The sequence below is a fragment of the Panthera leo genome, chromosome B1 (genome assembly GCF_018350215.1).
Source record: "Panthera leo isolate Ple1 chromosome B1, P.leo_Ple1_pat1.1, whole genome shotgun sequence".
Lineage (NCBI taxonomy): Eukaryota > Metazoa > Chordata > Mammalia > Carnivora > Felidae > Panthera > Panthera leo.
The window spans coordinates 171,920,416-171,933,298 of NC_056682.1; the positions used below are offsets into that span (position 1 = coordinate 171,920,416).

Sequence of the window (12,883 nt, forward strand, 5' to 3'; positions counted from 1 at the left end):
AGTATGGAGGTTCCTCAAAAAACTAAAAATAGAATTACCCTGTGACCCAGCAATTGCACTGTTGGGTATTTATACAAAGGATACAGGAGTGCTGTTTCAAAGGGGCATATGCACCCCAATGTTTATAGCAGCACTATCAACAATAGCCAAAGTATGGAAGGAGCCCAAATGTCTATCGATGGATGAATGGATAAAGAAGATGTGGTATATATATATATATACAATGGAATATTACTCAGCAATAAAAAAGAATGAAATCTTGTCATTTGCAACTATGTGGATGGAACTAGAGTGTATTATGCTAAGCGAAAGGAGTCAGAGAAAGACAAATATCATATGACTTCACTCATATGTGGAATTTAAGACACAAAACAGATGAACATAAGGGAAGGGAAGCAAAAATAATATAAAAACAGGGAGGGGAACAAAACATAAGAGACTTAAATACAGAGAACAAACTGAGGGTTGCTGGCAGGTTGTTGGGGGGGAGATGGGCTAAACGGGCAAGGGACATTGAGGAGGATATTTGTTGGGATGAGAACTGGGTATTGTATGTACATGATGAATCACTAAATTCTATTCCTGAAATCATTATTACACTATATGTTAACTAACTTGGATGTAAATTATAAACATAAATAATAAAATTTTTTAAATTAAAAAACAAAGACCAGGATAATAGTGGTGCCTAGTGGCTCAGTTGGTTGGGCGTCTGACTTCAGCTCTGGTCATGATCTCATAGTTTGTGAGTTCAAGCCCCACAATCAGGCTCTCTGCTGGGCAGTGCAGAGCCTGCTTGAGATCCTCTGTTCTCCCTCTGTCTCTGCCCCTCCCCAACTTGCGTGCTCTTTCTCTCTCTCTCTTTCTCTCTCTCTCTCTCTCTCAAAAATAAATTTAAAACAAAGCATTAAAAAATAAAATAAAATAAAGACCAGGATAATAATTTATTACGTACAATAAAGAGAGGAAAGAAAACTTACATTTCATTTCAGATTGGGAACTCCTTTAGGACAAGAACAGTCTCATTCATCTTTATGTCTCCAGGGCTTAGCTTGCAACCTGCCTTCCCTGATATCTGTCACTATATAGTAGCTTATCAACAAAAATTTATTGAATGAGTTGATGCTTCAGGCTGTTCTGTCTGGTGATTATATTTATAAAATGTATTATTTCTATGGAATTAATAGAGGGTTAAATTAAAGCTAATGATGATAGTTAACTTCGCATTTAACTAGTTAATTGATGATTCAGGGTTTATCTTGAAATCAGTGAATATCTCACAGATACTTTGTTCTTAATCCCATATGCTTTCATCAGGTGAACACTCCAACCAAAACCTATGGAATGGGGAAAGGCCGTGCGGCAGATCTGAAGTATATTGAGGCTTGTGCCAGACGCATTGTGCAAAACTCACATGGGTACAAAATTGTGACTGAGAAAAGCACAGTTCCAGTGAGGGCAGCAGAAAGTATTCGTCGAATATTTGATGCAAACACAAAACCCAACTTGAATTTACAGGTATAAAAAAAGGAAGCGTTAGAACCTGATACTATGTAAATATTGCTGCTTATAGTTGCCCATGGTTAATTCTAGGCTTACAACTTTGCTTTGCATTGGGATTCTAGGTACTGTCCAACCCTGAGTTCTTGGCGGAAGGAACAGCCATCAAGGACCTGAAGAACCCAGACAGAGTACTGATTGGAGGGGATGAAACGCCAGAGGGCCAGAGAGCTGTGCAGGCACTGTGTGCTGTGTATGAGCACTGGGTTCCCAGAGAAAAGATCCTCACCACTAATACTTGGTCTTCAGAACTTTCCAAACTGGTTGGTATAGAGCATTCAATTCTCCATTTAATTTAAAGCCAAGGACTTATTTCTCTTAAGCCTGATAAGCCACACAGGTACTTTCTTAATATTAAATAAAAGGTATGCTTTTGAAGACAATATTCTTGTCCATTATGAAATAATTTTCACAAGGGAAATCAAATATTGGGGTATAAAATATTTTGGAAAGTGCTAAATTTTAATAAAATATAACATAAAATGAAGGGTTCATTAAAATTGTAGTCTTAAAAATCACTCTTTCCCTTTTTTACTCCCGTTCTTAATCATCTTTCTTCTCGAATTTAAAACATTTTCCTTTACCAACCCATTCATAGCCTCCTCAAATTGAGGCCATCAGTAACTTTTATATCTCCCTCAGTAGTTTGTATCAACTCAGTGAAATATAATCCAGACATTTAAAATTGCCATTTTAACTCATTGTACTTTTCCTTTTTTTCCCCCCCCGAAGGCAGCAAATGCTTTTCTTGCCCAGAGGATCAGCAGTATTAACTCTATAAGTGCCCTCTGTGAAGCAACAGGGGCTGATGTAGAAGAGGTGGCAACAGCCATTGGAATGGACCAGAGAATTGGAAATAAGTTTCTGAAAGCCAGTGTTGGTAAATTGAAAATTTTTCTGTACATAAAATAGGTTCATTTAGCTGGGTCTCTAACTTTAAGGAAGTCTTTTTTTTTTTTTTTAATATTTATTTATTTTTGAGAGAGAGAGAGAGAGTGTGTAGGGAGGTGTAGAGAGAGAGGGAAACAGAGGATCAGAAGCAGGCTGTGTGCTGACAGCACAGAGATCAAGGAGGGACTCAGACTCACAAACTGTGAGATCGTGATCTGAGCCGAAGTTGGACGTTTAACCAACTGAGCCACCCGGGCGCCCCAAAGAAATCTTTGTTTAACTTGATGCCCTCAAAATAATGATTCTGTTATTCATGTGACATCTTCAACCTATCTGGAACTTCCCAAGTGCAGCAATAATTTAACTTATATTGTTTAATAATTACTGATTGATTAGGAGGATAAACAGAGTTCACTGTTATAGGAGCATTAATTGGTATTCAGTTCGAACATTTAGGAAGAGTAAGTTCCAGAGACCACATAGGAAATAACTCAATACCTTACTGAAGCAAACAGGAAACAAATTTCCTATCATTTACTTTGCCTACTAATATACTTTTGGAAATGTGGCCTGGGTGAAGTAAGTCGGTCCTTATTAGTTGCCAGTTCTGTACTTCTGAATTATCCTATTTGCTAAAATTTATTTTTAATCCCAAAATCAGTGCTCCTAGTGCTTTCATGGTCGTTTGCAGACACAACACAGCAGCAAAAAATTTGAGTCACCCAACACAGACATTTCCAGCTGAAGTTGCATAAGGCAATGCTCTTGTTTCAGCTCCCATTCTGTAAACAAGTGCTTTTTTTTGTGGTCTATTTAGTGTCACATTTTTTTACATTTTTGTGCTTTTTATTGGTGGTTTCACTTTTCTAAATGGCCCTCAGGCATATTGCAAAGTGCTGCCTAGTGTTTTGAAGTGCCAGGAGACTCTGATGTACCTCACAGAGAAAATATTGTGGTTAGATAAGCTTTATTCAGGCATGAGTTATAGTGCTGTTGGCTATGAATTTAATATTAATGAATCAATAATATATATTAAATAAAGTGTCTTTAAACTCATAAGGGCAAGAACAGGGACACTGGGCTGGCTCAGTTGGTAGAGCATGCAACTCTTGATCTCAGGGTAATGAGTTTGAGCCCCATTTTGGGTATAGAGCTTACTTAAAAGGGGGAGGCAGAAGACATGAGCAGACATTTCTCCAAAGAAGACATACAGATGGCAAACAGACACATGGAAAGATGCCCCGTATCACTCATCATCAGAGAAATGCAAATCAAAACCGTAATGACATATCACCTCACACCTGTCAGAATAGCTAAACTAAAAAATACAAGAAACAACAAATGTTGGCAATGATACAGAGGAAAAGGAACACTCGTGCACTGTTGGGGGGAATAAAAACTATTGCAGCCAGTGTGGAAAACAATATATGGAGATTCCTCAAAAATTAAAAATAGAATTATCATGTGATCCAGTAATTCCACTACTGGGTATTTACCCAAAGAATACAAAAACACTAATTCAAAAAGATATATCGACCCCTATTGTTTATTGCAGCATTATTTACACTAGGCAAGATATGGCGGCAACCCATATATATATATATATATGTGTATATATACATATACACACCACATCTTCCTTATCCATTAATCTATCAATGGACATATACATATGTGTGTGTGTGTGTGTGTGTGTGTGTGTATGTATATACATATATATACATATACATATATATATACATATACATACATATATATGTATGTACATATATATGTATATACATGTATATATACACACACACACACACACACATATATATATATATACACACACATACATATATATACATATACACAGTGGAATATTACTCAGCCATAGAAAAGAATGAACTCTTGCTATTTGCAACAACATGAATGAATCTAGAGAGTATTATGCTAAGTGAAATAAGTCAGTTAAGGAAAGATAAATACCATAAGATTTCACTCATATGTGGAATTTAAGAAATAAAACAAACAAAAGAGAAAAGAGACAAACCAAGAAACAGACTCTTAACTATAGAGAACATACTTATGGCTGCCAGAGGGGAAGTGGATGGGGTGAAATAGATGAAGGGGATTAAGACTACACTTACCATGATGGACAGTGAGTAATGTGTAGAATTGTTGAATCACTGTATTGTAGACCTGAAACTAACATAACACTCTATATATACTATGCTGGAATTAAAATTGAAAATCAAAAAAAATAAAAACATTAAAAAGTCTAAGTATAATAAAATAAAATACATTTTTAATAAAAGTAAAATGATTATGTATCAATTTGTTGGTGAAATGTGACCATAAGCTCACAGGAACCTAACTCTTTATTTCGCCTAGGAACAATGCTTTAGTATTCATTAATTCCACATTTGTGGCATTTTTGTAGAATGTAACTAGTAGATAATGAGAATTGGTTGTGTTTTTGGATATAAGTTAACATGGTTGATCTAAGGGTAAATAGAGTTTTATAGATTAGGCCATAGGCAGCCCTTCGTGTGTTTCTGGGGCCTAATGCCATTTCCCAATTCTCGTTTCCCTGCCCTTTTCTATCTTTTTAGTATTTTCTTTAAGCTACCGTTTAAAAAAAAATAGCTACTATTTATTGAAGGTCTATTATGCAACAAGTTCTGAACTAGTACTTTATATATCTCATTTATTAATCCTTATAGCCTGTTAAGAAGGTGCTGGTATGTCCTTTATAGAGATGGTTAGGGATCAGGGAAATGTTCACGACTTGCTGTAAGTCACACAACTAGTGAGTGGCTAGGTGTTTTGGGCTCCAAAGCACATGCCAATCCTTACTGTATATTGAATTGTATTAGAACAGGGTGGGCAAACTATTGTCTTCAGGCTAAAATTGGTCCCCAGCTTGTTTTATAAATAAAGTTGTATTGGAACACAGCCATGCCAATTTTATTACATATTGTCTATGACTGCTTTTGAGCTACAAAGGCAGAGTTGAATATTTGTGCCAGAGATTATGTGGCCCACAAAGGCTAAAATATTTACAATTTGTCCCATAAAACTTTACCAGCCCTGTGCTAAACTAAGTGCTAAACTAAGAGAGGTGGGGCAGTGATACCAGATGAATAAGGAATAAAATAGAAAATGTAACCATAATAAAACATTTACTAGAAGATTATCTAGAAATTATTTATAGAGTTGATTAGTTGCTTGCAAATTTCACACATTATTTAAACCCAATAACTTTCCAACATCTAAATTTTATTATTAGAAATCCTAGCATAGGGTCACCTGACTGGCACAGTAGAGCATGCAACTCTAATACAGTAGAGCATGCAACTCTTGATCTCGGGGTTGTGAGTTTGAGCCCCATGTGTGGGGTGGAGTTTACTTAAAGAAAAAAAAAATTCTAGCTTAGGCCCTCTGATTTAGTGTGACAGATTTGTCACATGATTCAGTTGTGGTTCTTAAATAAAAATACTGTCACTTTTTTCTTCAGGTTTTGGTGGAAGCTGCTTTCAGAAAGATGTTCTGAATTTGGTTTATCTCTGTGAGGCTCTGAATTTGCCTGAAGTAGCTCGGTATTGGCAGCAGGTATCAATCTTTCTAGTCACAACTTTTGCTTAACTTCTGATTAAAACATGTCTCCCTTTGTGAGATGTTTTTGACAGAATTTATTTATTCCAGGAACTCAAACATTATATTCAGTTTCTTTATTTTAGGTTTACTTATTGGGCTTCTGTGTTTTTGTCTTTTTTGCTAATCAACTCTGATGGAAATTTCTGATAAACTATCTGTCTTCTAGTTTTATAACACATTTGCTCTCAGGGTAAAGCAAGAACTATTAATTACAACTCTTCTCTATCCTAAAAGGCAGACAATCATAACAAAGGAAGAACCTGTATTGTAATGCTTTCAAGGTGGTTTGTGTGTGTTGATATTTGTTTTGTCCCTTTGAGATTCACAGAGCTAAAATTAAAGACCCTTCCCAAACTGAAAATAGAGTTCACATTAATTGAGTGCTTTCCCTGTGCCAGGCACTTTCTTAGGTACTTTGCATATTTCATTTAGTCCTCATCACTAATATTCCCCATTTCTAGGTGAGGAAACTGAGGCTTAGAGACGTTAAGTAATATGTCCAAGATACCAGCCGGTATACATATCTTTCCCAAATATTTTTTCTGCAACTCTGTAGTTTTTTAGATTTCAGCAGTGGGTGACAGTATAAGGAAATGTACATTTTTAAGGAAAATGTACAATGTAAAAGTTTGTTTCATTCAATCCAGCATGATGAGTTTAGCTTCCTGTCCATCATGGCGAAATGCAGATAAAGTCTTGATTTTCCAACACTGGGCTCATTTCACGAGCTCTCAGGTTTTGAGACAGCCCCTAGAAATTCAGTGTCTTAAAAAAAAAAAACCACATAAAAACTAGTCTCTTTCCTTATATACTGGCCACCAATAGGAAGTCTTGTTTATTTATTTATTTTTACTTTTTTTTAAATGTTTATTATTTTTTTTTGAGAGATGGAGAGAGCGACTGTGAGCGGGGGAGAGGCAGAGAGAGAGGGAGACAAAAGATCCAAAGTGGGCTCTGTGCTGATGCAGAGAGCCCGTATGGGGCTCGAACCCATGAACCGTGAGATCATGACATGAACCGAAGTCAGACATTCAACCCACTGAGCCACCCAGGTGCTCCTGAAGTCTTGTTTATAGACTCTTAGGAGAGTAAAGGGTTAGGCGAGCAGAGACTTTTATTCTTACAATATTTAGTTAAAAACTTAGCCAAGGGTTAGGAGTGCTATGCTTTATCAAGAGGAAGCTATAACTCTGCATTGTTCAACTGTTTTCTGCTCACTTTCTACTTCCACTCAGTTTCGGTGAGGGGTAAGCGTATATGGCAAGGGTGGTGGGGGGGCTTTGGGATTTGATTGCTTACAGCCTTGCTTCCATAGGGTTTGGAGAAGTTGGCAAAGGAGAACTCTGTTTTCTCTGTGCCTTTTTTCAGCTATTATAGCTGGATCTCAAGTGGGGTTGAAACTTAACTGTGCTCCTCATCTTTACATCCATCCCATCTGAGGTTGGTGCATGGAAGCCAAGTGAAAATTTTCAGGATGACTTTAAGTGTGGGATGGTAATTCTTTTTTTTTTTTTTTTTTTTTTTTTTTAATTTTTAATAGATACTGAAGAGGTTGTTTAATCTTTGCCTCCTGTTACTTTATGAGGCTGGTATTCATACAATAGTACTATAAAACTGTGAGCAGTGTGTGGCATAGGCTTCACCTCTTTTAACTGCACTAATTGTACATGTTTACATTGTATAATTGTACATGTAATTTCAGGTCATAGATATGAATGACTACCAGAGAAGGAGATTTGCTTCCCGGATTATAGACAGTCTGTTTAATACAGTAACTGATAAGAAGATAGCTATTTTGGGATTTGCATTCAAAAAGGACACCGGTGATACGAGGTACCAGTTCTTAAAAATATTTCAACCCCTTTGAGAGTACTAACTGCTCATCTTATTTTGATTTTTGATAGTGGATGTGTGTGTGTGAAATATATGTGCATATATATAGTATAAAGAATAAAAGTAAAGTGAACATCTGTATCCTCACAAGAAATAGAATTTTCCCTCTACAAACTCCTTAGGTATTAGAATATATGCCATTTTGTTTCATTATACTCCCTAGCAATACTGATGTTTTTTCCTTTAGAGAATCTTCTAGCATATATATCAGCAAATATTTGATGGATGAAGGCGCACATCTCCATATATATGATCCAAAAGTACCAAGGGAACAAATAGTTGTGGATCTTTCTCACCCAGGAGTTTCAGAGGATGACCAAGGTAAGGCTTTGAGTCTTATGAATCACTGAATATGGGCCTAAAACTTGTTTGTTCTCTAGAAACCTTTGGTGGTTCTGTTTTTGTTTTTGTTTTTTAATGAAATGCTGCATTAAAAAAATTTTTTTAGGGGTGCCTGGGTGGCTCAGTTAGGCATCCAACTCTTGATTTTGATTCAGGTCATGGCCTCAACAGTTCATGGGATCAAGCCTTGCATCAGGCTCCATGCTGACAGTACAGAGCCTGCTTGGGATTCTCTCTCTCCCTGTTTCTCTGTCCCTCCCCCTGGCTCTCTCTCTCTCTCTCTCTCTCAAAATAAATAAATAAACTTAAAAAAAAATTCCAGTATGGTTAACATACAATGTTGTATTAGTTTCATATGTACAATATAGTGATTCAACAATTCCATACATTACTCAGTGCTCTTTGTGATAAAGCGCAGTCTAAATCCCCTTTATCTATTTCATCCATTCCCCCCACCTGCCCCTCTGGTTTGTTCTCTATAGTTAAGACTGTTTCTTAGTTTGTCTTTCTCTCTCTCTCCCTTTTTTTCCTTTACTTGTTTGGTTTCTTAAATTACACATATGAGTGAAGTCATATGGTATTTGTCTTTCTCTGACTGACTTACTTTACTTAGCATTGTACTCCCTAGCTCCATCCATGTCATTGCAAATGGCAAGATTCCATTCTTTTTGATGGCTGAGTAATATTCTGCTGTATGCATATGTATGTGTGTATGTGTATATATGTGTGTGTGCGTGCGTGTGTGTGTATGGTACAGCTTCCTTATCTATTCATCTGTTGATGGACATTTGTGCTGCTTCCATGGTTGTTCTGTTTTTATCATTGGTAGCCCTTCTTTTCTGCCTCATTTCTCTAAAATTAAACTCTTAGACATTGTTCTATCAACTTTGATTTTATTAGCTGTGTGTTGGTCTGATGATTTTTCCAACATACCCTAAGAAGCCCCAGATGTTCCAAGGAGATGCTTCTAGGGTAAGGTTCAGGTGCTCCAGGCGCCGCCCCCCCCCCCCCCCCCCCCCCCGCATTACTCTCATTCTCACTTCAACCAGACTATTTCACTTCTGTCAGACCGTCCTAGTAACCCTAGTATTAAAATGCGTAATTTCAAATAATTCCCTTCTTATTGCCAATTTTTTGTTGCTGTTGTTATAGTGTCCCGGCTCGTGACCATTTCCAAGGATCCATATGAAGCATGTGATGGTGCCCATGCTGTGGTTATTTGCACTGAGTGGGACATGTTTAAGGTGAGGTGACAAGTACTATGAAAGAAAATTTTAGAAGTATTCTGGTATCAGTAGGGGTTGAGTATGTGTTCATGTATATGTTCTAATTGTTTCATTTCTGTCTTTATAGGAATTGGATTATGAACGCATTCATAAAAAAATGCTGAAGCCAGCCTTTATCTTTGATGGACGACGTGTCTTGGATGGGCTCCACAACGAACTACAAACCATTGGCTTCCAGGTAATTAATTATGATCCTGGACCAGTTTTGTTTTGTTTGTTTGGTCATTTGCTTTTTAGTGGGTTTGAGTTGTAGAATTTTAATATTCCCTTCTTTAGCAATAACATAACAGGGGGGCAACATGTCAGTTCTCTGGAAAATCTCTATGCGATTTGTGTAATTACTCCACTCCCTCCTTAATTTGTAATCTCAAGATCATTCAGTATTGGTCTTCCTTACATGGTATCTAGGAGTCAGTAGTTATCTATTACATAGGGATAGAATGTACCTTGTCTTACTTCATATAAAGATCAAGTAAGAAAATATACAATTTAAAAGAATTTTTTTTTCTTCCCAGAGCCACCCATGCTGCTCTGATGAACTATCTGCACCACACTGACACCCTCAGGGGCCAGACAACTTATTCCTATCTGAATGTTTTGAAAACTGCAAAATGCAGTGTAGTTGTCACATATTGCATAGGATCCTATACCTTTTGAGTGCTCAGCACTGTTCTAGCGCCTGAGAGGTCTGAGCGAGAAGTATGGGAGCTTTAGTGGGACTGGCCCTTTTTTAATTCAAAGTTTGCTACCTAAATGGAGTGTTTAGAGAGCTGACAGAAACCTGAACAGTACCTTTATGTTGCATCTATTTCAATTTTACCAAGGGTCCCAAGAGTATTAATAAGGAGGTACTTTCCATTTCCTCGGAGCAGTGTGTATGTGGGGGTGGGAGGCTTGAGGGGAGGTTGGGAGGGTGAAGAATTACGCCAGGAGATTGTAGTCAGCATAGTCCCATAGTCCCTGGGCAGAGCAGGGAGGGGGGAGTGTTGAGAGCTGGCTCTTGTGCATTTGCTCGGCACCAGCATTCTTGGAAAGGTACCCAGAAGGCTTTATCTGCTGTTCAGAATATTGGATCTGGTTCTCTTAACCTGTCACCGACTTGTTAAAGATCCTTCTTATAGAATTCAATGCTCATTTCTCATTCGTGAGAGATTCACTTGCAGCAAGAATCAGATGACGTCCTTGTCTGTTAACATTCCATCAGGGACCTTGGGGATTCTTCTACTGCACCCCTCCTTAGTGAGTAACAGCATGACTGCTTTTCCCAGTCATGACTTAAACTGAAGCAATGTTATTTTTTAAAGATTACTTCCAAGGCGTAAACACATTTTCTTGCATTCTTGTGTTACTCATTTAAGGGAGAAGATAGGTAATATAAGTTTGGATTCTTATAAAAGTTAACTTTTCTGAGTACGGATTTTTAAAAAATGGGGAAAAAGTGAGGAATGGAATCACTAAATAAAGGGAATTTGTAAGTCACTAAAATGATTAATACAAAGCAAAAACCCTTTGAGTCAGAATTATATAGTTAATTTTAAAAAGTTTTTTTTACTTTATTTTGAGAAGGAGAGAGCATGAGCAGGGGAGAGGCAGATAGAGAGGGAGAGGAGAATCCCAAGCAGGCTCTACACTGTCAGCACAGAGCCCGACGGAGGGCTCGAACTCACAAACCATGAGATCTTGACCTGAGCCAAAATCAAGAGTCGGACGCTTAACTGACTGAGCCACTCAGGTGCTCTTAATTTTTAATTCAAAAGACATTTGTGAAAATTGTATAGTATATTTTTGCTTTAGAGAAGAGCTAAATTTATGATTGTTAAAGAAGCAGTGTCTTTAAAGATAAGATTAATGATTTTAGATATATGAGGAAAAGTTTAAAATGTAATATGCAAAATAAAAATAGACTACCACTTATTTATTGAAGGCTGACTTGTATGCCGGCCACTGCACTGGGCACTTTATCTAATTTAATCCATAACACAACCTGTTGAAGTAAGTGGTAGTAACACTGTTTACAAATGAGGAAGAAAGATCTAGAGAGCTTAGTTGACACAACAATTATCAATCAGGAATCCAGCTGGGGCCTTTTAGACTCTGAAGCCTGAACTCCTGAAATCTATGCTATTACAGCTGATGTAAATTAAAAAAAAAAAAAAAACAATTCTTATTTAACACTTATTTAGTTTTGAGAGACAGAGAGACAGGGCACGAACAGGGCCCAATGCGGGGCCCAAACTCACAAACCGTGAGATCATGACCTGAGCCAAAGCCAGCTGCTCAACTGACTGAACCACCCAGGTCCCTCAAGCTGATGTAAATTTTTTTAGAATAAGGGAACAGATGTGAGAATAGAGTTTGAGAGAGAATTTGATTGCACTGGAATCTTGTCTGTTAGTTGCTTTCATCCATGTTGCTGACACAGTGGTGGCATGTGAGTCTGTCCTCAGTCTGAGGGGGTCTGGTGTTGGGAATGGCAAGAGTAAGAGTGTCTAGCTGTAAATTTGGAGAGTGGAGAGTAGATTGACTCTAGAAACATGAAAAATACAGAAGGAACCAAAAGTCTTTCATAGCAACCCAGAAAACTTGAGACCCTCTTTTGATTTTAAAAGGAAATAATAGGTTTTCTTTCTAAAATCTTTCTTTTCCCCCCTAGATTGAAACAATTGGAAAAAAGGTGTCTTCAAAGAGAATTCCATATGCGCCTTCGGGGGAAATTCCAAAGTTTAGCCTTCAGGATCCACCGAACAAGAAACCCAGAGTATAGTCATTGCCATTTTTATTTGTAAATTTTTGGTACTTTAGGATAGCAGCTATCTATCTGATATTAAATGGTAAATGAACCAAGTGTTTTTAAGGAAACAAAACTATTTTTTTAATCAAATTTATACTAGCTATATGGGAATTAGCATATCTGGTATTATGAATCTAGAATATTTTTTACATATTTTTGTAATTTTGTTACCTCAGTGATTGGATGAGTGGTAAATAATCATGTTGGTTTTAATGGTGTCGATCTTTGTAAAATACAGATTAAACCTAAAACACTTTTTACTTTATAAAATGTCCATAGGCAGCACTTTAATATCACATGTACACTCTTCAGTTTTTCTGATCATTGGTTTATTTACTTGTTATTAAATATATATATTTTAAACCGTGAAATTGCTGTCCTAAACACTGGGCTAAACCTGTTAACCTTTCATAAAGTGTCCTGGAGACTTAGAGGTTTCTGGCTTAATTGGGTAAGGTGTTTCCCAAGCCATTTCTTG

The 12,883-nt window shown here is 37.1% G+C and overlaps 1 protein-coding gene across 4 annotated transcripts in view; it reads left to right on the top strand.

The window, feature by feature from the left end:
* Positions 1 to 12,678, top strand: part of UGDH (UDP-glucose 6-dehydrogenase) — a 30,243-nt gene extending 17,565 nt beyond the window's left edge. For all 4 annotated transcript variants that reach the window (XM_042936583.1, XM_042936586.1, XM_042936584.1 and 1 more), the window contains 9 exons: positions 1,318 to 1,518; positions 1,626 to 1,823; positions 2,293 to 2,440; positions 5,954 to 6,048; positions 7,796 to 7,926; positions 8,174 to 8,307; positions 9,481 to 9,572; positions 9,682 to 9,792; positions 12,268 to 12,678. In XM_042936583.1, coding sequence (XP_042792517.1) covers positions 1,318 to 1,518; positions 1,626 to 1,823; positions 2,293 to 2,440; positions 5,954 to 6,048; positions 7,796 to 7,926; positions 8,174 to 8,307; positions 9,481 to 9,572; positions 9,682 to 9,792; positions 12,268 to 12,378 — 1,221 coding nt within the window. In that variant the 3' untranslated portion in view covers positions 12,379 to 12,678. The remainder of the gene's footprint in view (positions 1 to 1,317; positions 1,519 to 1,625; positions 1,824 to 2,292; positions 2,441 to 5,953; positions 6,049 to 7,795; positions 7,927 to 8,173; positions 8,308 to 9,480; positions 9,573 to 9,681; positions 9,793 to 12,267) is intronic.
* The last annotated feature ends 205 nt before the right edge of the window (positions 12,679 to 12,883 follow it).